Source organism: Aphidius gifuensis, linkage group LG3 (assembly GCF_014905175.1).
Source record: "Aphidius gifuensis isolate YNYX2018 linkage group LG3, ASM1490517v1, whole genome shotgun sequence".
Taxonomy (NCBI): Eukaryota; Metazoa; Arthropoda; class Insecta; order Hymenoptera; family Braconidae; genus Aphidius; species Aphidius gifuensis.
Window position 1 is genome coordinate 24,081,736 of NC_057790.1, and position 20,609 is coordinate 24,102,344.

Sequence of the window (20,609 nt, forward strand, 5' to 3'; positions counted from 1 at the left end):
TTTTTTTTTTTTTTGATTTTTAATTAATTATTTGTCGTTAGCTAAATGGAATGCAAGATTACATATTTTTTTTGTTGTAAAATGAATTTATTTATAATTACATTAGAGACAGGTTTGTAGAGAACATTTTAATTTTTTTTTTTTTTTTTTTTGTGGGTGTAATTTATGTTACGTTAGTGGTATATTGATATGTACCTTAATTATATCCACAATTTACCTGAGAAATATCATGTTGAATTATGCAAGTTGAATTTATTCGTGCATGGTAAAATAAAGTAATTTAAAATTTAAAATGTATAACGAGAAATGGAAAGCTCGATATTTATAATAAATAATAATAAAAAATGAATATAATATATATATAAATTTATATTAGAGAAAGGGAAATAAAAATAACAAAAATTAACTTTGTGAATATGTTTATCTATGCAGGACATGTCAATTAAAAAAAAAATTATAAACTAAAAAATAAAAAGGTAAAAAATCATTCAAAATAAAAAAAAATTATATAGAGTAAAAAAAAAAATTATTTTTCCGGTATATCAGGATTAACTTGATCAGGATTGCTAAGTAGAACTTAAAAGTTGATTTAGCAAAGCATAAATTTATTATCAATTTTTTAATCTTTTTTTTTTTTTGAAATACATGTTTTACCTTTCTAAAAATAATTATTCGTTAGTCAAATAATTAATTGTCATTTAAATATATATATTTTAAATAATAATTTATTTCTTTTGTTGCAGAAAATAATACATTTAAATTAATTATATTATTTTAATACGACATTATAATTTTATAAATTAAATGCATTGTAAATATTTAATGATCCATCATGAAAAAGTTACAGCATATTTTTTCTTCCGGTAAATAATACAGGTGTTTGAAAAGTATAAACATTTGAATATCCACTTTCGCATAACAAAAATGAATAAATAAAAATAAATAAATGAATGAATGAAAATTATTTGTAAATACTATAATTTAAATTTATTTCGATATTTTATTTACAGATAGATGTAATTGTCAAGTCATTTTCCTTGGGGGCTTTTATTTCATGAAAATATTATTCAGTGCGATTACTGAACAATTTGAAGACAAAAAAAAAAAGAAAAATACATGATTTTATTTTTTACTCAACACAAAAATATAGCCAACACATAATTGAATAGAAAAAAAAATATAATCTAAGGTAAAAGGTGAATTTGTTTTTTTTTTTTATTAAAAGAAAATTTACATTATTAACAAATGCAAAATAAAAAATTATTATAACAGGTAGAAGAAATAAATGTTGATGAGATAGTCAAGTTATTATACTTGTCAACAGGCTTTATATACTCGAAATAAAAAAAGGTGACAATTATACAATTCAACTGGAAGTTGGAATTTACAAAGTAATGCAACTCCAGATAATCTCAAAGTCATTGCCGGAGGCTCTGGCACACTGTGACGAGGTGATGTTTAATTATTCTTACTAACAAGCTCCAGTTGTCTATAATAATTTTAATTCTTCCAATTTTTATTCTTCACATATTCTCCAAGATTCATTTACCAAGATGTTATTTAAAACCCACATACATTTTTTTTGCTTTATTCATTTTTTTTTTTTCTATTCTTAATTATTTTTAATTATGAGATTATTGATAATACCTGGAGGCATGTTTTTTTTTTTTTTATTAAATACAAGTGTGGCGAGTCTCATCAAGCTACATAACAACAGTATTATTATTCGCGTAATAATTTCCCATGTTAAGCAATATTTTTAATCGCATTATGTATTTTTGCTTATTTGATTTTTTTTCATAAAAATCAAAAAGAAAAGAAAAATATAATTCTAAATACGCAACAATCTAAACACACACACAAAGGTCTAGAAAAATTAAGAAATAAATTTGAATTAAAAATTAATAATTTTGCGAAATTATAAAACAATTAAAAAATTTATTTTAACAAAAATTGAAATATCATTGAAAAAAATTAAAAATATAATAAGCTTACAGTAATTATTATATCATTTTTTTTTTTTGTGTAAATAAAAAAAATGAATAATTGAAATAGTTAATATATTATTTGACTTTCTATATAGTCAATTTAGATGCAATTTTTAAAGCAAAATATGGGAATCCACGTTGCCCGGGGCCTTCTTCGTGTACATTAGCGCAATCAACATCCTTGGATTTTAATCTAGAGCGCACGCTTTGGCTACCAGCCTAACTCGTTCAAGTGTCATATAATTTTTATACCTTTATTTTATCATTATCATCATTAATTTAATTTTATATTTTTATTTATCAATCTGGACCTTTTTTTTTTTTTTTTTAAATTGTAGTTATTGTAGTAATTTGAGAGTAACTTTAAATCCATTCGAAATTTTTTTTTTTTTTTTTCTATAGAAACATTGGAGACATTGTCTAAGTGAGCATATCTCCGATTGATTTAATTTTTTTTCCAGTAGTTTAGCTACTAAGTAGATTAATATTTTTTCTTTTTCTTTCCCTCTTCATATTGTTTTACATTTATTCATTTTATTTTTTTGATTTTACGTTGTCTAGGTGCCACAACCGACGCGTTACAAAATAATAGGTATCGTTAAACTTTCCAGAAAGAGGAAGGTTTTCGCAACACGTCATATACAAACAACAAAAGTATAAATTAACATTATGATATTTATAAAACAAAACAAAGGTTTGATATTTTTTTCTTTATTAAAATTGAAAATTACATTATTTTTTTTTTTTTTTTATGTTTATTTGATATAAATTATTATATTTCTTTATCTATTTTTAACAAGTTGTCTAAAAGTATAAACCCACCAGTTGAAGTACTTTATTTCGAGAGGGAGTAATACTTACTGAATTACGTAATTTTATAAATGGGGAGTGGTAAACTGGACTTAATTGCTAATAATCCAAATAAAATAAAAAAATAAATAAAAAGTCAGCCATGTAATTTTATTTCAAATAAAAATATCAATTTAAATAATCAACAATTCAAATAATGTTAAAACAAAGAATCAAAAAATAATACATACCCTATTGTATTTTTTGTTTTTTGAAAAAGAAAAAATATAAACAATGATGTTGACAGTGTCCTGGGAATTGGGAAAAGATTGTCTTTGTTTGCAAAAAATATAACGACAATAAGAATTTGATAAGATTTTCAGGACAATAATTATTTTGATTAATACAAAATTTTGTTGATGAGTTAAATTGACAAATAACTTTTTTGGAATATATAATTTCAAATAAAAAATATAATAAATTAGATGTAATCGATTTTATTCTGGTTTTCCAAAAATGGAATATTTATTTTTTATTTTAAAATAGACAAAATTGGACACAGAATTTTATGCCAAGGTGTAAATTGTAAATCGACCTTCGTTTGATTTTTCTTCTAATGACCAAGTACTTGAAAATATTTCAACTAATCCCCCAAAAATGAAAATTAAAAATGCGAAATTCCCATGAATCTATATACAAATTAAATGAAAATTAAATGATTAAATATTAAAATAAATTTGATGATGTTTTAAAATGATTTAACACATTTATTTTTCTATTTATTTTGGCTAATTTAAAAGACTTGGTACAATTATAAAATGAGACTTGATAAGTTGATGTTAACTGTACCAGGGTGTATATTAAAATATATACATGATAAAAATTAACAAACAAGGGTCGATTAATAAATGGTGAAAGGGGAACAACTTTGATACCTTCCCTCTTGTTTGTGGTGAAGGTGTTAAAGTCGTCCAAGTGTACAAACGTGATCCCCGCCCGATTACACCAAGTCTTTAGTTGCACTTTGGGGGGCTCGACACCACTATAAAAGCTAACGTCGTTGCCCCTAGAAATCGTAGTCACACCAGTGTTCAACACAGGAAAATCTAACTTACTCCAATCATCATGAAAATCTTCGTAAGTTATTAATATTTCATATATTTTTCAAAATTATAAATATCAATTATTTCTTTTTTTCTTAATTTTCTATATAAAATTAAATTAATATTTTTTAATATTTTTACAAATTCAAAATTTTATATTATACACTTTTTAATATTTCCTTACAGATTGCCCTTTTCGCCGTCTTGGCCGTCGTTGCTGCTTACCCATACGAGGTAAATATATATCATAATTCTAAAAAAATCCATCTCATGTGTCTCTTTAACAAAACTATCTTAATGTTATATGAAAAAAAAAGCATTTAAATTCATTAAACACCATAAAAGAAAATTAATTGATTACAAAAATGGTCATCACACAAGATTTATCATTAACTCTCATTGAAATTTTTCACATAATAACTGTTATGGTTATACACAAGTTTTAATATTTCCGTATAAAATTAAATGGCTTATGTTAAATCAAGTTAATTTACCTTCCTCGTTCATTGTTTTCTTGGAAATATAAATCATAATAATACTCGATATTTTCACTTTTTTAAAATTTTATTTTCTAATTTTACATTTCATATTAAATAACATGCTCAATAATGAATACAAATGAAAATTAAAAATAATAACAACAACAATAATGAATGAATGATTAAGTGAAAATGTTCATTTAGCATGAATTTTCACCTCGTTGCATTTATGTGTTATAACATTATTACAAGTGAATAATTTCCCAGCTGATTGTTAATACAAATTAAAATTATTTGTGGAAAAAATTGTGGCATGATGTCTCATCCTGAAAGTCTAAAAAAAAATAAAAAGGAGAGTCGAGATGATAAAACAGCCTAATGATAAAAGGAAAAAAACAACTCGACTTGATCCATATAATTGGCATGATGCCTAACAGCATATTAATTGATCAAAAAATCAATTTAATTTATGTGTCTTCATGGTATAACAAAAAAAAAAGTGAATAATTCCTTGGGTTGAATTTGTGTTTTGTTTGTTAAATTTATTATTTTATTAATCATATGTCAAATGATTGATAATTTATGAAGGATCCATGGGCACAACAAGCTTGGCAACAACAATCAGCATGGCAAAAACCAATTGTAGTTAAATCAGATCCTTGGCAACAATCTGGTTGGCAGCCATCTGTTTGGCCACAACAATCAGCTTGGCCACAACAATCAGCCTGGCCACAACAATCTGCTTGGCCACAACAATCAGTTTGGCCACAACAATCTCATGGTTGGCAACAGAAGGTAACACGTTATCAATGCAACGATAACAAAATAACATATCCAGCAGCATCAATAAAATAATCATTCATCTAAAAAAAAAAACAAAAAAGAAAAGAAAAATAAAAACCTGAAAAACAGGCAATCATTGATTATTCCGGATTTGTAATCTGGATGATGTACATTTTTCTATTTAAACTGGATAAAGTATTTCCTACTTTCTCTACAAATATATAACTCTCTTTCCAGGTTTACATGATATTAATTATTGACAAGAATATATTTTTATATTATATTAATTTTATCATTTATTATTTATTATAAAATCATACTAATATATATTTGTTTTTTATTTATTTTTATTATAGCACGTTCAACATGTTGATGCCATCCACGTCAACCAACCACATCCAATTCCACCACTACACCCACACCCACTTAAACTTCATGGTAACGACCATGTAACACATATTCACTACGCCAAACCACATCTCCCACATCCACATCTTATTGGATACGAAGTTGAAGTTAAAGAACCAGAAGTCAAGCACGTCATCAAGCCAGCACATGGATGGGCATGAAGATATTCACAGTGATAACCGAATAAATCCAACTGGTCCATTGATGGTCCAAATTAAATGCATGGCAAACGACTGACTATTTTGTCAAGAAACAATAAATTTAAAAAAAAAACAATACCATTTTTATTCAACAAAAAAGTTTTGGAAATCAATCATATTTGTCAGCAAAGAAAAAACAACTTTTTGAAAATTATATATTTGGTGATAATTTGATCAATCAAAATAATCAACATCTGCAACATGGATTGTTGATTAACATGGACCATCATAGGACACAGGACCACGGCTACCCGACATTTTAATATTATTTTAAAAATTTAATCACATGAATAAATTCCACCCATATAAACATACACATTTTTTGAGTTAAATTTATTTCGTTCATTATGTCAACAACTTGTTCCTTCATTTTACCTTATCCTTTTATTTTTTTTTTTTTATCATTCAAGAAGAAAAATCCTCCCATTGTTCATTTAATATTGTTCAGAACTTTTATTTATTTTTTAATAAAAGATTATTTTTTATGTCTGATATAAAAATATATACCTACTTGGTTTTTATTTTTCCTTTTTATATTTAATTAATTAAATATTTTAAAATAATTAATTTTTAAATTAACTAAATAATCAGTAAATTTATACTACTAATTTTTTTTTCTTCTAACTATATTCCAACATGAGAAGAAAAAAAAAAATTCTATTTATTTTTAATTGTATAAAAAAATAAATAAAATTAATTAATTGATAATATAAATCAAACTGGTTTATATCAAAGCTAGACTAAAAAATTCCCACACAATTTAGAAATTTTATTATAAAAATTATAATATTTTATAAAAAAAATAATGAATAATGCGATATCGAATTTGTGTGTTAATATTTTTATAACAAAAAAAAATTGCAATTTAATATTTTTAACATTGTTAGTTGATGAACAATATTTGATAAATTGTGTTAATATTGTCATCCGGTAGATAAAAATATATATTTGTATATATTCGACAAATCAATTTTACGTTGTCTTGGTAACGTTCATAACAAAACATTATGAGCTGTGTAAAAACGAACATTTACAACATGACATTTATCATGATAACAATGATATTCATATTTTTCTATGTCCTGAACTTGACTAGACCATTAATATTTTATCATATCACCACATCGACAAATTTGTCGACTTTGTACAAATAATAACAATAATAACTAAAAATAAAAAAATTTATAATTAGTGTTTATATTGAACAGTATAAATATGTCAAAACAAATATACTATTTTTATAATTGGCAAAATGAAAAAAAATATATAATTTAATATAATTAATATAATTTATTTCGTAATTTTATTAGAAATAGTAAATAAAATCAACAAAGTAAATCAACAACTAAAAATCCCCTGGGAGTCATAACTCGTAATTTTATAAAATACAAAGCGAACATACCAGCAATCATTTTAAAAAATAATAAATATATATTTTTATTTTTTTCACAATCATGAGGGCTGTATAAGATCCATTATTTCATAATACCATAGTCACAGATGATTGACTATTTGCAATTCAAGTAGTTAAAATATATTTTTTTTTTTCTTACTATTTCTATTCCATCAATTCATGATTTATCACGACATGATTTATCATCGTCATAAATACGGAAATTAAAGGTCTCGATATTCACAAACTCTACAATTTAAAAAAAATATTTTTTAACTGTAATTAAATTATGAAATATAATTTTTATAATTAAATATAGAATCAACAATAATTTTCATGTAATCGAAAATTTAATTTTTTTAAAAATAATACAATAATTATAGTATTAAAAAATTATTATATAATTTCATCAAACGATATGATATTTCTTTGTGTTTTTTATAGCTAAAAAAAAATGTGTATATCTTTTTTTCAGACTGTTACGAGACATGAGCAATTTATCAACTAAACAAGTAAAGGATTTTCGTGCCAGGTACAATTCCCTTTTGTGTTATCAACTGATTTTCGTACATGATACATGCCAACACACCGATTGTTCTTCAACCAAGAAAGACAAGAAAGACAAGACCAACAGTGAATTAATACACTCAACCAGAGTAATTGCCTTTACCAGAGTAAAAAAAAACAAAAAAAAGGGAAGCAAGTATAAGCATATGCACTGAAGCTTGATGTTACTTTCTCCTGGCTCATTCAGCCTACTTCACTTAGAGTCTCAGTTTCAAACTCCCTCATCATCATCATCATTTTATCATCATGCTTTGCAGTGATCATTTCTCATTGCATTAAATAAAATACATCTCAGTAGTATATCCCGTTAAATAAGATTAATTTTATTTTTTATTGTTATTTATTTTTATGATATAATACAGTTATTTTTGTAATCAGTTTATATATATATATAGTATTGGTCTAGTTGAACTCGTTCAAACTGCATACACATGAATATTGTTCCTTTTTTTTTATTTTAAATAATTTATATTTTGTGGTTGGTGTTTATGTATTAATATTTAATATGTTAATATCGAGGTAAACAAAAGTTACAATAAATATAGAAATATATAAATTTATTTTTTCTATTTTTCTTTATATAGGTTTATAATACGATGGAAGCTATAACTTGTAACGATCCAACTTTGAAAGTTATACGAATGAAAATGAAGCGCCGTTGACGTTAGTAATTGGTGCCTCCAATGGACACCTGGTTGTCCCACCCAGGTTTTTTTTTATATTTATTGTCGTCAGTTCGATCCGGTCAGTGATACACTGAGGACTATGAACAACGAATCAAACGAACGAAGTAAGTTATATCACAACACACGTGCTTTTATTATTTTATAAAAAATGATTTTTTTTATTTTTTAAATTAATTTTTGTATTATTTTATTTGTTTAATTATAATTAATAATTGATATTTTTTATTTTTTAGAAGATGAAAATGAATCTGTATATTCAATCAATAGTACTGCAAATTTGGTTGCTGTTAAATCCAGAGAAACATAGTAAATATAATAAAAAATTATATATTTAATTTTAATTAAATAAAAATATTTATTTGTGATTTATATTATTATTAATCAAAGTGTTTTAATTAATAATTTTAATTTGTTATTAGCTTCAAACGAAGGCGTAAAAAAACTGGTATTTTACTTTATATTTTATCGTTTTTGATTGCTGGTTTACTTGCTGGTGTTACTACACTAGGTATTTTATGTGAGTTAACAAGTTTTAAAAAAATTATACTCGATAGTTTTTAAAAGATAAAAAAAAAAAAAAAATAGATTGTATTTATGTTGTTTTATTTGATTTTAGATTCCAAAGCTCGTGCTGATAGCCTTGTTTTATGTGACTCTGAAGAATGTGTACGTATTGGTAAGTCTCATATATTATTTTGTTACCTATTGCTAAAGAATTTTAATTATATACTTTAAGTGTTAATTGTTAATTAATTATCTTATTAATATTTTTATATAGCTGCAAGTTTAAAAGAATCAATGGACACATCAGCAGATCCATGTCAAGATTTTTACCAGTGAGTTAAATTAATATTTAAAATTTATTTATAATCAAATATCAAGGTACACGAGTTTCGTTTTATTGATCGTGAATGTCTGATTTAAATGTTAATATTTTAATGAGTCAATAAAATTATCGAGTTTTATAATTTTTTTTTATTTTTAGATATGCATGTGGAAGATGGTCGGATAATCATCCAACGCCAGATACAAATATGATGAATTCATGGTTCAGTGAAAGATCTGACAAAGTTACATGGAGAGTCAGAGAATTATTAAGAAAAAATTTAACTGATGCACCTTGGGCTGTTAAACAAGCTAAAATACTTTATAAAAGTTGTATTAATTTAGGTAAATTAATTTCATCATTTAAATTTGTAAAATTAAAAATCGAAAAATTGATATTATTTTTTATTAATTTTTAGAATCTATGGATGATCAAGGACTGACACCATTATTTAATTTGCTCAAAAATCTCGATCTACCTCAAATACCAGCTGCACTTGGTCATAAAGATGGTAATTTTATTACTAAAATGGCAAAAGTTAGAAAATTTCTTGGAAAAGATGTTTTTATTGGAATTGACGTTATTCCAGATCCAAGAAATCGAAGTAAAAATGTTATTATAATTGATACACCTTCAGCAATAAGTCCTCTACCAGGGTAAATATATTTAATTTATAAAAAATATAAAAAAATAATTATTAATATTATCTAAATTTAATTTAGAGACAAAGAAATTGAAAATAGACTGAAAACATTAAAAGCAAAAATGACAAAAATTGATGAACATTCTGATGAATTAAATAAAAACAATCAAAGTTTATCATCAATTGAAAAAAATTATATTGCATCGGTAATTAAAGAAATAACAAATAATGGTAGTTTAAATTCTTGTGATTTAAATAATAATACTTTGCTATCTCATGATGATAAATTTTTTAAACTTGCCAGTAAAATATATGAACTAAGTGGAACATTTTATTACGTAAGATAAGATAATCATAATTTTTATATAAAATTAATAAATAATATAATTAATAATTATTTTTATTATAACAGCTGTCTCATGCTGATCATAATGAGACAATATCAGACGAGGATTTGAGTGAAAATGATTACATGACAATTGATCAATTACAACAAATAACAGATGCTTATGTAAAAAGTGAAAATTCATCTGTAACACCAAGAATAATTTGGCGACCGTTTATAGAAGAAATATTTAATGATATACCTGATGTCGATTTGAATAAAATTGATAGAATTCTAGTTGCCAATTTGGGATACATAAAAAATTTAGCTCTTTTTTTAGCATCAACAGACGATGATATGCTTGGTAATTTAATGACATACAATTTAAAAATTTATCTATCTAATATTTTAAAATATTCAAAACGTTTTAATATTTATAAATGGTTATTTTTTTTTAATTTTAAATAGAAACAGCCATATGGTGGATTGCTGTAGAAGTTGTAACTCCACATTCATCAAATAATTTACGTAAAATTTGGTCAGATTATATCGACAAACTTGTTGATGTTGAAGATTATGATCCACGTTCACTTCATTGTGCTGATGTTGTTAATTACATGATGGGTATGGCTGTATCATGGTTATTTGTTGATCCAGAATTTCATAATACAACTGGTAAAAATGTTATTGAGATGCTAGAAAATATTAGAAAATCATTTGAGACACTTGTTAGTAAATTAATTTGGATGGATAAAAAAACTAAAATTGCAACATTAGAAAAATCTAAAAAAATGGAATATGTTATTGGTCATCCTGAATGGTTATTTGATGAAGATACACTTAATGAATATTACAAAGGGGTAATTAAAAATTAATTATCATTAATTATACTTGAATTAAAATTAAACACTAATTTATTTTCTAATTTTTTCTAGATTGATATGAAGGAAAATTCATACCTTGATAATATGCTGACTATTGCAAGACTAATGAGTCAAAGTGAATTGGAAATAATTCAAAAAATTAATTACATGAATGACACATAGTAAGTATTATTTATAACGAAAATATTTATCGTTATTTATTGTTGTTTTATTTTAAGCTGGGGGGCTGAACCAACTGATGTTAATGCTGTTTACACAGTCATAGCTAATCACATAAGTACGTATTTTATTAATTAATTATAAATTTATTTATAAAAAAAATATTTAATCTAGCTGTTGATTATTTATTGGTTTTTAATAATTAATAAATTATTTAATTAATTGGATGCAGCAATACCTGCTGGAATATTACAGTTTCCATTTTATAATTTGGGTCTTGAGTAAGAAAAAAAAAAAAAAGAAAATAAATTAAAATTATTATTATTATTGTCATGAGATAAAATTTTTAAATATATTTTTAATCTTTTTATTTTTGCAAAAGAAAGAATAAATTAATTAATAATTCATGAATAATTTTTATCTTTTTTGTAGAGCTTTAAATTATGGTGCAATTGGTACAATTTTGGGTCATGAATTGACACATGGATTTGATAATTCTGGTAGGCTTTATGATGGTGATGGAAATTTACGTCAATGGTGGAGTAATGAAACAGTTATTGAGTACAAAGACAAAGTTGAATGTTTTATTGATCATTACAGTAGCTACCACGAAGCCGAGGTGATTGATTTTATATATCAAAGTATTTTATGAGAATTTTTTATAAATGTTGGCATAAAAAAAAAGGCCAGCGACTTTTGCATATGTTAAAGATTAATGATTATTTAATGAATTTAACAGGTCAATGAGAATATTGATGGAAAACTAACACTCGATGAAAATATTGCTGATAATGGTGGCCTCCGTGAAGCTGTATTTGCATACAAAAGGTGGAAAAATAAACATGGACAAGAACGTTATCTACCTGGCTTTACACATTTAACACATGATCAATTATTATTTTTAGGTTTTGCTCATGTTAGTTTATTTATTTATACAAACATATAGCTACTTTATATTTTTCAACACTTGGGTGATGAATAAATTAAGTCAAATTAATTTTTTAATAATTTTTTTTTCAGCTGTGGTGTGAAGCTTATACACCAGAATCATTGAGATGGATGTTGCGAGATTCTCATTCACCAGGACACATTAGATTACGTGCTGTTTTAACAAATTCAAAAGAATTTAATGAAGCTTGGAAGTGTCCATATGATTCTCCAATGAATCCATATAAAAAATGTCGAATATGGTAGAAAAAAAAAATATATATTTATAAAGATTAAACATCAAAAAGTCCAGTGACAATTTAATACCATATTTTTTTCTAGAAATTATATATCTAAAAAAATGGTAAGTAGAATATAAGTAGCGAAATTAATTGATATTAAAAAAAAAAATAAGGAAAACATTAATAAATTTAAAAATGGTAATTTTTTTTTTTAATAAAAAAGTTCTATTTATGTAAAAAAAAAAAAAAAAGACAATTCGTACAAATAATTTCAATATTAATTTTTTCGTTTGTTACTTTCTTTTCTTACGTTGGTTTTTTTTTTTTGGCTCTAGGCCAACATTGGCTCAATCAGTGATAAAATTAATGACATTGCAAAAGTTGTTCATTAATTAAAATTCCATGAATACAAATTTTTGGATAAATTCAAGTCAAAATGACATTGACTTATCGCATAATATTTTTTTTACATAAATCTTTTTGATAATTTGTAATGAGTGACATCATCATTATCTCAACAATTTACATTCATTAATATTTTTTGACGTCAATGATGTATAAAAAATTTATGTCTCTCACATATAATTTTCAAAGTAAAAATTAAAAAAAAAACTTACTTATGTTTTTTTGTTTCTTAAAAATTAGGAAGCCTTATCAATTGTCATTAACATCAGTTTCATAATACGATTATTATTATCGTATTTTTTTATGTGACAGTCAGTTAATATTTTAATTTTTTAGTAAACGTATCCACCATTGGATCCAATTGCTTGTTGAGTTGGTTGAGGTTGTTGTGGTGCTTGACGTTGTAAATTTTCAACAACAACTGTGTCTTGTTGTGGTGCTGCAACCTCGAAACGTTGTTGTTGTTGGTCTTGTTGTTGCTGTTGTTGTTGTTGTGTGAATAATTGTGAGATGAATGGGAAATTTGAGCCAAGACTTGATACATCTGGAAATTGGATGTTTGAGATACTTTGAGTGATTTGTTCAAAGTTTGGGAAGCTTGGAGCACTTGGAAAACTTGGAAAACCACCTTGTGCTGGAGCTGGAGTTGGAGCTACAACTGGAGCACTTGGAGTTGGAGCTGGTGCTGGAGCTGCTGTTGCTGTTGGTTCTACATCATCAAACTGTACTGGTGATGATTTTTGAATAACTAAAAAATTAATTAGAAAATAAAATTAGATATAAAAATAAATAATAAATAATAATTAATTGTTTATTTTAAGGTATATACTTACATGTGTGTTGGTAAGTTTGAATTGGAGCACCATAAACTGGTGCTGGTACAGCTTGTACAGATGGAGCTTGATAAGTTTGAACATGTGCAAATGATGGAGCACTGAATGATTGTGCACTGAATGATGGAGCACTGAATGTGGGTGCACTGAATGATGGAGCACTAAATGATGGAGCACTGAATGATGGAGCTCTGAATGCGGGTGCACTGAATGTTGGTACACTGAATGATTGAGTATTGAATGATGGAGCATTAAAACTTTGTTCTTGATGAGCTACTTCAACGACTGATGGTGCTTCATAAGTTTGTACAGTAAAATGATTTTCTTCTTGAACAACTGGAGCTTCATGATGTTCTACTGGAGCAACATAAGCTTCTTGTTGTTCTTCTTGAACAACTGGAGCTTGATATTGTTGTACATGAGCTACTGGAGTTTGATATTGTTGTACTTGTACTTGAGCTGGAGCTGGAGCTGGTGCTGAGGCTTGATAGTGATATGTTTGTTGTTGTACTGGAGCTTGGAATTTTTGTGTCTGTTGTTGTACTGGAGCTTGGAATCTTTGTGTTTGTTGTTGAGCTGGTGCTTGATATTGAAGGTGTTGTTCTTTTACAAGTGGTGCTGCACGAATTTCAACTGGTGTACCATATGATGTCAATGGTACATTGTTTTGTTGTTGTCTAACTTCAGAAGAAGCTGGTGCTGAATATTGGCTGCTTGATTTTTGTACTGGTGAACCATATGATGTTGATGGAATAACAACTTGTTGTTGTTTGGTTGAAGGAGTCAAGTATGCATTACTTGGCTTTTGTACCTGTTGATAATACTAAGTATTTAGTAATATATTTAAGAGAAAAGAAAACAAAAGAAATTATACAATTATTATATATGAAACTATAATTGATTTTATAATTTTATTAATTATATATTTAAATTAGCTTTTACCTGAGCATGTTGTTGTGGCTGAACTGTACTTATTGGTGTACCAGATTTGTAGTTTGGTGGTCCGTATGTTTGTGCTGGTTCACCACTTTTTCCTTGAGCAAATTGATTTTTAAGATGATACTCGGTACCATATCGTGGATCACCAGGAAGGATAGTCCTTTTAACTCTAAAACTCGATGATGGTGCAGCGAGGGTTACACCTACCAGGCATGCCTTTAATAATTAAAACAAAAAAATATAAAATATAAGTAAAAAACAAAAATAAACAACAATATAATTTTACAAATAAACATTAAACAGTCACACTAATTTAAGATTTTTTTTTTTCTAATAAAAAATATATTTTTATTTATAGAAAATATAAAATTCACTCGCTTTATTTTATTTGAAAAAAAAAAATAACACAATTAATATTAAATCCTTTGAAAAATTAATTTCATTTAAATTCAATAACACTGATTTATTTATTTTTTTTTTATTTTTTTTTTTCACTTGTAGACTCACCACTGACAACAGGACAAATTTCATGTTGATAGTTTGGAGTTTGGTGAAGAGTTGAGTGAAGATCAACAAAGTTTTCGACCTTTTTATACCACCTGATGCTCCCTCCAAATATATTATTTCGTAATTCAGCTTGGCATTGGACAGAACTAGATTTTTTAATCGATTTCTTTACTTATTCTCCCTCTCACCTTGTTGGTCATCATCATATACACCATCAGACCAGACTCGTGCGCTCATCTTTTTCATTTTTTAATTCTTTTTTTTTTTTTTTTAAATTTATTTATATTTTTATTTAATCGAGGTCCCCTCACATATTTTTTGGGATGGTTTGCCAGACGATGCTTTGGCCTTTCTTCAACACGATCATCACCTTCTTTTTTTATTCATTTTTTTTTATTTCTTTTAACATAAGAATAATCATTTATGCATCCACGACATGAAGATCGATCATTCTATTAAAATAAATAATAAAAAAATTTTGCATTTTAAAATATTTATATAAACAAAGCTGCATTTTTTTTTTTTTTTTATATCTTCATTCATTGATATTAATAAAAATATAAATAAATAATAAGTGGATGAGTAACGTGAAAGCATTTTAATGGATATTTTTTTTTTTTCAATATTTTTTAAATGTCTCATTATTATCATATTGCACAATTTTAATTTTTTTTTTTTTTCATATATACTTAATTATTTTTATTATTATTAAGAAGTTGTCGCCAGCAGATTGATGAGCCATTAAACAGGATTCATGAGATTAAGGGTCTTTTGAATGAAAAAAAAAAATAAAAAATAAACCGACATAATATATTAGGAAATATTTTTAAATATACTTGAAAGTAATAATACTGTCTTCAACATTTTTTAATATGTAACCTTTTTTTTTTTCTAATTTCTAATTTCTAATTTATATTCAATTCAATGTAGAAAATTTGAATTTTCAAATTTAAATTTCAGTGGTTTAGTTACAAATTTTGTCGTTAGGGCAAATAATTAGCAAAAAAAAAAAAAAAAACAATAGCCAATGCGCACACAATCGTCTCAGTGTGTTGCCAAAGTTTGTGTGTTTTTTGGAGCTCGTTTTTTTACTCGTAATTTTATTAAAAAAAGTGCATAAATATTGTTAAATTAATACACGTGTATATGAAAAAACATTGCGTAAATATTACCTGAATAATTGTGTATAAAATTCGTGAATAATTTTTCAATATATAAGTTGATATTTTGTGTTTTTTATTTGGCAATTTTTTTTGGCAATTTGGAGTGTAACCGGTACATGAAATGGCGTCCTAATATTAAGTGTTTATTGTTTTTTTTTACGTGTAAAATTATATTTTTTTTCATATGTCAAGAAGAACATGCATGTCGAAATAAATTGATCGAGTCGTTTTACATATTTTTATTTAAAAATAAAAAGTGTCGTAGGTCTGAATGTGATATTTTTTTCAAGACCTTTTACTTGTACTTTTTGGTCAAAAAAAAAAAAAAAATAAATAAACAACGATAAGGTCAGTTTATAATTTTATTTTATTAATTAAATTATTGTTTTTTTTAATTTTCATTGATACGTTGTCATCAAGGTCATTATTGAGCTGATTAATTAATTTTTTTATTAAGAAATTATTATTTTTATTCTAATGATGGTTAGTATAAAGCTGGTTTTTGTTATCAAATCTCATGGACAGACAACTTTCACATACTTATAAAAAGATGATAGGTGTATCGATGTAACACTAAAAAAAAAAAACAAATTTCTTAACTTTTGGTGACAATAACGATAGGAAAAATACAAAATTCAATCGAATGAAACACTAACTATTTCGAAATATTATTTTTATGATTTTTGCGTGCAATACTTGTCAAGTATCAATTTAATTATTGCAACAATTCAATTTACAATATAATACACCTTAATAATTTTTTAGTTTAAAACATATATAAAAAAAAAAACGTGTTAGATTTTTTTTTCAAGGACCTTATAGCCTTGAATACAATACAAATTTGTCTGTCTGGAATTTTCGTGTTTTTTATTTTTATTGTTTATTTTATTATTTTGTTTTTTTATTGTTTATTTTTATTTTTATTATAAGAAGCAAATTTTGACACTAGTTTTTTATTTGTGATTTTTTTTTTGTTCATTCTATGATTGTTATTATTTAAAAAAAAAAAAATTGAATGGTTTTTGGTCTGAAAATTCTTCTGGCTCTTCTTCGAAATGATTCAAGACATTATTCAATTTTATATTCATTTTATTATCATTATTATTATCAAGGTTGTTTAGATATAAATTTATCAATGTTGGTTTATGTTGTCTACGTTTTTATACAATTTCATTGCGATATAAATAATTTTTAAATAATATTTGAATAAAGTAAATCGTCCTCGGTTCAAAGAAAACATGACAACTTTTGATTTATTAATTAAAAAGTAATTTTAAAAAATTTTATTTACATTATGTCGTTAAATATTATTATGTGTATTTAATTTTTTAAATGATTCAATCATTCATACAACATAATGCATTGAAAAAAAAAAATGAAAAGAATCACAATTTATTTGTTTATAAAATTCAAAAAAAATAAATAATTTAGTTCAACAATTTATGATGTAATATTTTAATTTATAATTCATAAAAAACTTGATCTAAAATATCTTTTATTAATTATTGAATCATCGATTTTAAACTTGACATAAATAAAAATTTAAAAAACCAATTTTAAACATCTGTAAATTATTTACTAGGATCTTTAAATTTATTTATAAATATTTATATTTTTTAAAATAAAAAAAAAAAGGTTTTTTTTTCTTATATTTCTAAATTTTTACTAAAAAAAATATAAGCAAAACTTTCTAAATAAATCTTTGAAAAAAAAAAATGTATATTTTTTGAAAAAATACTATTATCAAATAAGAATATAATTTTAATTTTACCTCAAAACTAAAATCACATATTTAAAAAAAATCTAATTAATATTCAACGAATGATTTTAATAAAATTTCGAAATATATTTTGTTGACATTCATCCTCACAAGTTTGTTCCAAAAGTGGAAATGTGAATTACATTATTATTTACAAATTAAATTTTTATACAAAAAAAAAAAATAAATATAAATAATATACACCTTTCTCCATCATCAGTAAAATTGGTGAGGGATTTATGTTGGTAGGAAAAATCTAGTACTTAACTTTGCCACACCCGTTTATATCTCATTGAGTTACAAAAAAACATGATGGAATTATCTTAAATCTTTATTGGCATGAACATGTTAAAGTGCTTCATAAAAATCAAAATTACAATCAGGAAGTGTTTTGTCACTTTGTTGTTATTACATTTTTATTAATTTGTTTTTTTTTTTAATTGCCATTAATATTAAATAATCCAAATTGATTACAAAATTGATTTATATATACATTTTATGGTGACTGGTACCAAATGAATTTTGGATGCGTGTTGTCACGTATATGGCTTTTTATCTTCCGGTCTTTCTTTCTACTCTATCACCTTTCACTATTATGAATTTATTTTTTATTTTCATAATAATCCTCCGACTCAATTCAATCATTTTGTTTTTTTAATTATTCAACATGTCTCCAATTGAAACAAACAACAAAAAAACAAATATTAAAAATTTTTACATAAATAAAATGAGACATAAATTCACTTAAATATCTTCCAATGAACTGGTAATTTAAATAAAAAAAAAACAACAAATACAACATGGTAATGGTTAATCACAAAAAGAAATAAAATAAGGAAAAAAAAAAATTGATATCTGAAAGGATCTTGAGAAGGAAGCAAGAGTAAAAGAGAGTGCTTTCATTTTTTGATTGTCTCAGTAACGGTCCTTGTTATTTTTCTATATAAATAAGAAAATTTTACATGAGCAATTGTCAGTATTGTTCAATCCATCAAGTAATACATATTGTTTATTTTAAAAAAATGTTAAAAATTAATTTAACAAGTTTAATTTGCATAATTTTTATAATTTTTGAATATATTAAATTTACAAAAGCAATATCATTTCGTTATAATAATAATAATGATTATAATTTAGATAATTATAATTCATTTGAGCCAAAATTTTTATCACAATCAGTGCATTTTAAAGAAATTCCAACGAAAACAATACAAATAACAAAAACAGTTGCAATTAAAGTTCCAGTTCCTTATCCAGTCAAGGTACTTGTGTACACTTTTACTTTTTTTTTTTTATATAATTAAAAGAACTTGACACTTGAACTTAATTAATTCTGTTTTTATAATGTTTTTTTTAGATACCAGTTCACATACCAGTTCATGTTCCAGTGCCACAGATAGTGAAAGTACCAGAACCTTATCAAGTGACAAAGTATCAACAACAAATTCCAATGGTTATGGATAAACAAGTGTCACATTTTAATCCAATTCTATACAAAAATTATCCTCAAAATTTTAAAATTAATCTTGAAGAGAAAGTGAAAAATTCATTTGATCAACATGGACAATATGATTATTCACATTTGTATAAAAATACCGTTAAAAAGGATGATGTCAATGGCTATAACGATCATGTATCATCAAGACATTTTGATATTATTCATCCTGATTATGATGACCGTAATAATTGATCTAGATATTTTTTTTTTACACTTATTGTTGACAGTATTTTCTTTTTTAATTTAATTTTGTTATTATTGTATTTTTTATTTATCCTGTTTTAATTAATAAATTGTTATGCTGGTTGGTTTTTTAAATTAGAAATGTTTCAATGTTGCTTTAGTTTTTCTTTTATTTATTCGAAATAAAAAGTGAATGAATTTTGTGGTTTCGTGGTGGACTAAGAGATAGAGTTACTATCGTCGTTTTGAATAGAAATCTATTGGCAATTTTTATATTTAAGAATTATATTTTTATCTTTGAAAATTATAAATTTTTTTTTAACATTTGATCAGTGTTGAATCATCGACACATACTAATGAGGCATCATAATTATTTTTATTTTATTTTTATTTTTTATAACTTTGACTATAAAAAATAAAATTGAAATCGTTTATTTTTAATATTGATTTTATCTTTATTTTATTTTTATTATTCAACAATTATTATTATTTAAAAATTGAGGAATTTATATATTTTTTAAATACCCTTTACCATTTTAATAGGTTTTTTTTTTTATTTAAAAAAATTTTTATTACATTTTATTCACTTCTTAATTAATGATTTTATATTTTATAAAAATAATAATAATATACTCTATTTTGATGATAAATAAGATAAATTATTATTTTATTTTGTTGACCGATTTATAATTAATTTGCGTTCAAAATATCATGGCCTTGTTTTGAAAAAAAAAAATGGGGAAAAACCAGATAATTAAAAACGGAATTATTTAATTCACTAAAAGTTTTATGGGCCATTGAAAATTATATTTTTTATGTAATTTTTTATATTTTATATTTAATAATTAATTTTATAATTTAAAATTATATTTGTTGAATTTAAAAGTCCCCATGCTGATTTGTTGATGAGTGTCGTGTTG

At 24.5% G+C, this 20,609-nt stretch overlaps 4 protein-coding genes across 6 annotated transcripts; 3 read left to right on the plus strand and 1 right to left on the minus strand.

Annotated features, from left to right (window-relative positions):
* Positions 1 to 1,294: 1,294 nt before the first annotated feature.
* On the plus strand, positions 1,295 to 12,924 carry LOC122853081 (endothelin-converting enzyme homolog). Of its 2 annotated transcripts, XM_044153330.1 has the most exons (18): positions 1,295 to 1,451; positions 7,619 to 8,229; positions 8,295 to 8,500; positions 8,630 to 8,702; positions 8,816 to 8,913; positions 9,013 to 9,072; positions 9,175 to 9,232; positions 9,382 to 9,566; positions 9,641 to 9,878; positions 9,945 to 10,203; positions 10,278 to 10,554; positions 10,659 to 11,050; positions 11,126 to 11,235; positions 11,293 to 11,351; positions 11,466 to 11,514; positions 11,666 to 11,852; positions 11,973 to 12,149; positions 12,254 to 12,924. In XM_044153330.1, the coding sequence occupies exons 3-18, from the start codon at positions 8,476 to 8,478 to the stop codon at positions 12,425 to 12,427; spliced, it is 2,421 nt and encodes an 806-aa protein (XP_044009265.1). In that variant the 5' UTR covers positions 1,295 to 1,451; positions 7,619 to 8,229; positions 8,295 to 8,475; the 3' UTR covers positions 12,428 to 12,924. The 2 variants fall into 2 exon arrangements, with proteins under 2 accessions (XP_044009265.1, XP_044009266.1); XM_044153331.1 differs by lacking the exon at positions 1,295 to 1,451 and having other exon boundaries at positions 7,580 to 8,188.
* Positions 3,804 to 6,064, plus strand: LOC122853091 (pleckstrin homology-like domain family A member 1). Its single transcript, XM_044153345.1, has 4 exons — positions 3,804 to 3,914; positions 4,067 to 4,114; positions 4,948 to 5,154; positions 5,499 to 6,064. The coding sequence occupies exons 1-4, from the start codon at positions 3,903 to 3,905 to the stop codon at positions 5,709 to 5,711; spliced, it is 480 nt and encodes a 159-aa protein (XP_044009280.1). The 5' UTR covers positions 3,804 to 3,902; the 3' UTR covers positions 5,712 to 6,064.
* Positions 12,925 to 13,103: 179 nt separating the features above from the next.
* Positions 13,104 to 15,211, minus strand: LOC122853085 (chromatin modification-related protein EAF1-like). Of its 2 annotated transcripts, none has more exons than XM_044153337.1 (4): positions 15,087 to 15,211; positions 14,583 to 14,795; positions 13,641 to 14,451; positions 13,104 to 13,555 (listed from the first exon to the last, which is right to left on the minus strand). In XM_044153337.1, the coding sequence occupies exons 1-4, from the start codon at positions 15,108 to 15,110 to the stop codon at positions 13,140 to 13,142; spliced, it is 1,464 nt and encodes a 487-aa protein (XP_044009272.1). In that variant the 5' UTR covers positions 15,111 to 15,211; the 3' UTR covers positions 13,104 to 13,139. The 2 variants fall into 2 exon arrangements, with proteins under 2 accessions (XP_044009272.1, XP_044009271.1); XM_044153336.1 differs by having other exon boundaries at positions 13,641 to 14,463.
* Positions 15,212 to 18,970: 3,759 nt separating this feature from the next.
* LOC122851086 lies at positions 18,971 to 20,046 on the plus strand. Its single transcript, XM_044150134.1, has 3 exons — positions 18,971 to 18,980; positions 19,104 to 19,270; positions 19,366 to 20,046. The coding sequence occupies exons 1-3, from the start codon at positions 18,971 to 18,973 to the stop codon at positions 19,696 to 19,698; spliced, it is 510 nt and encodes a 169-aa protein (XP_044006069.1). The 3' UTR covers positions 19,699 to 20,046.
* Positions 20,047 to 20,609: the final 563 nt, after the last annotated feature.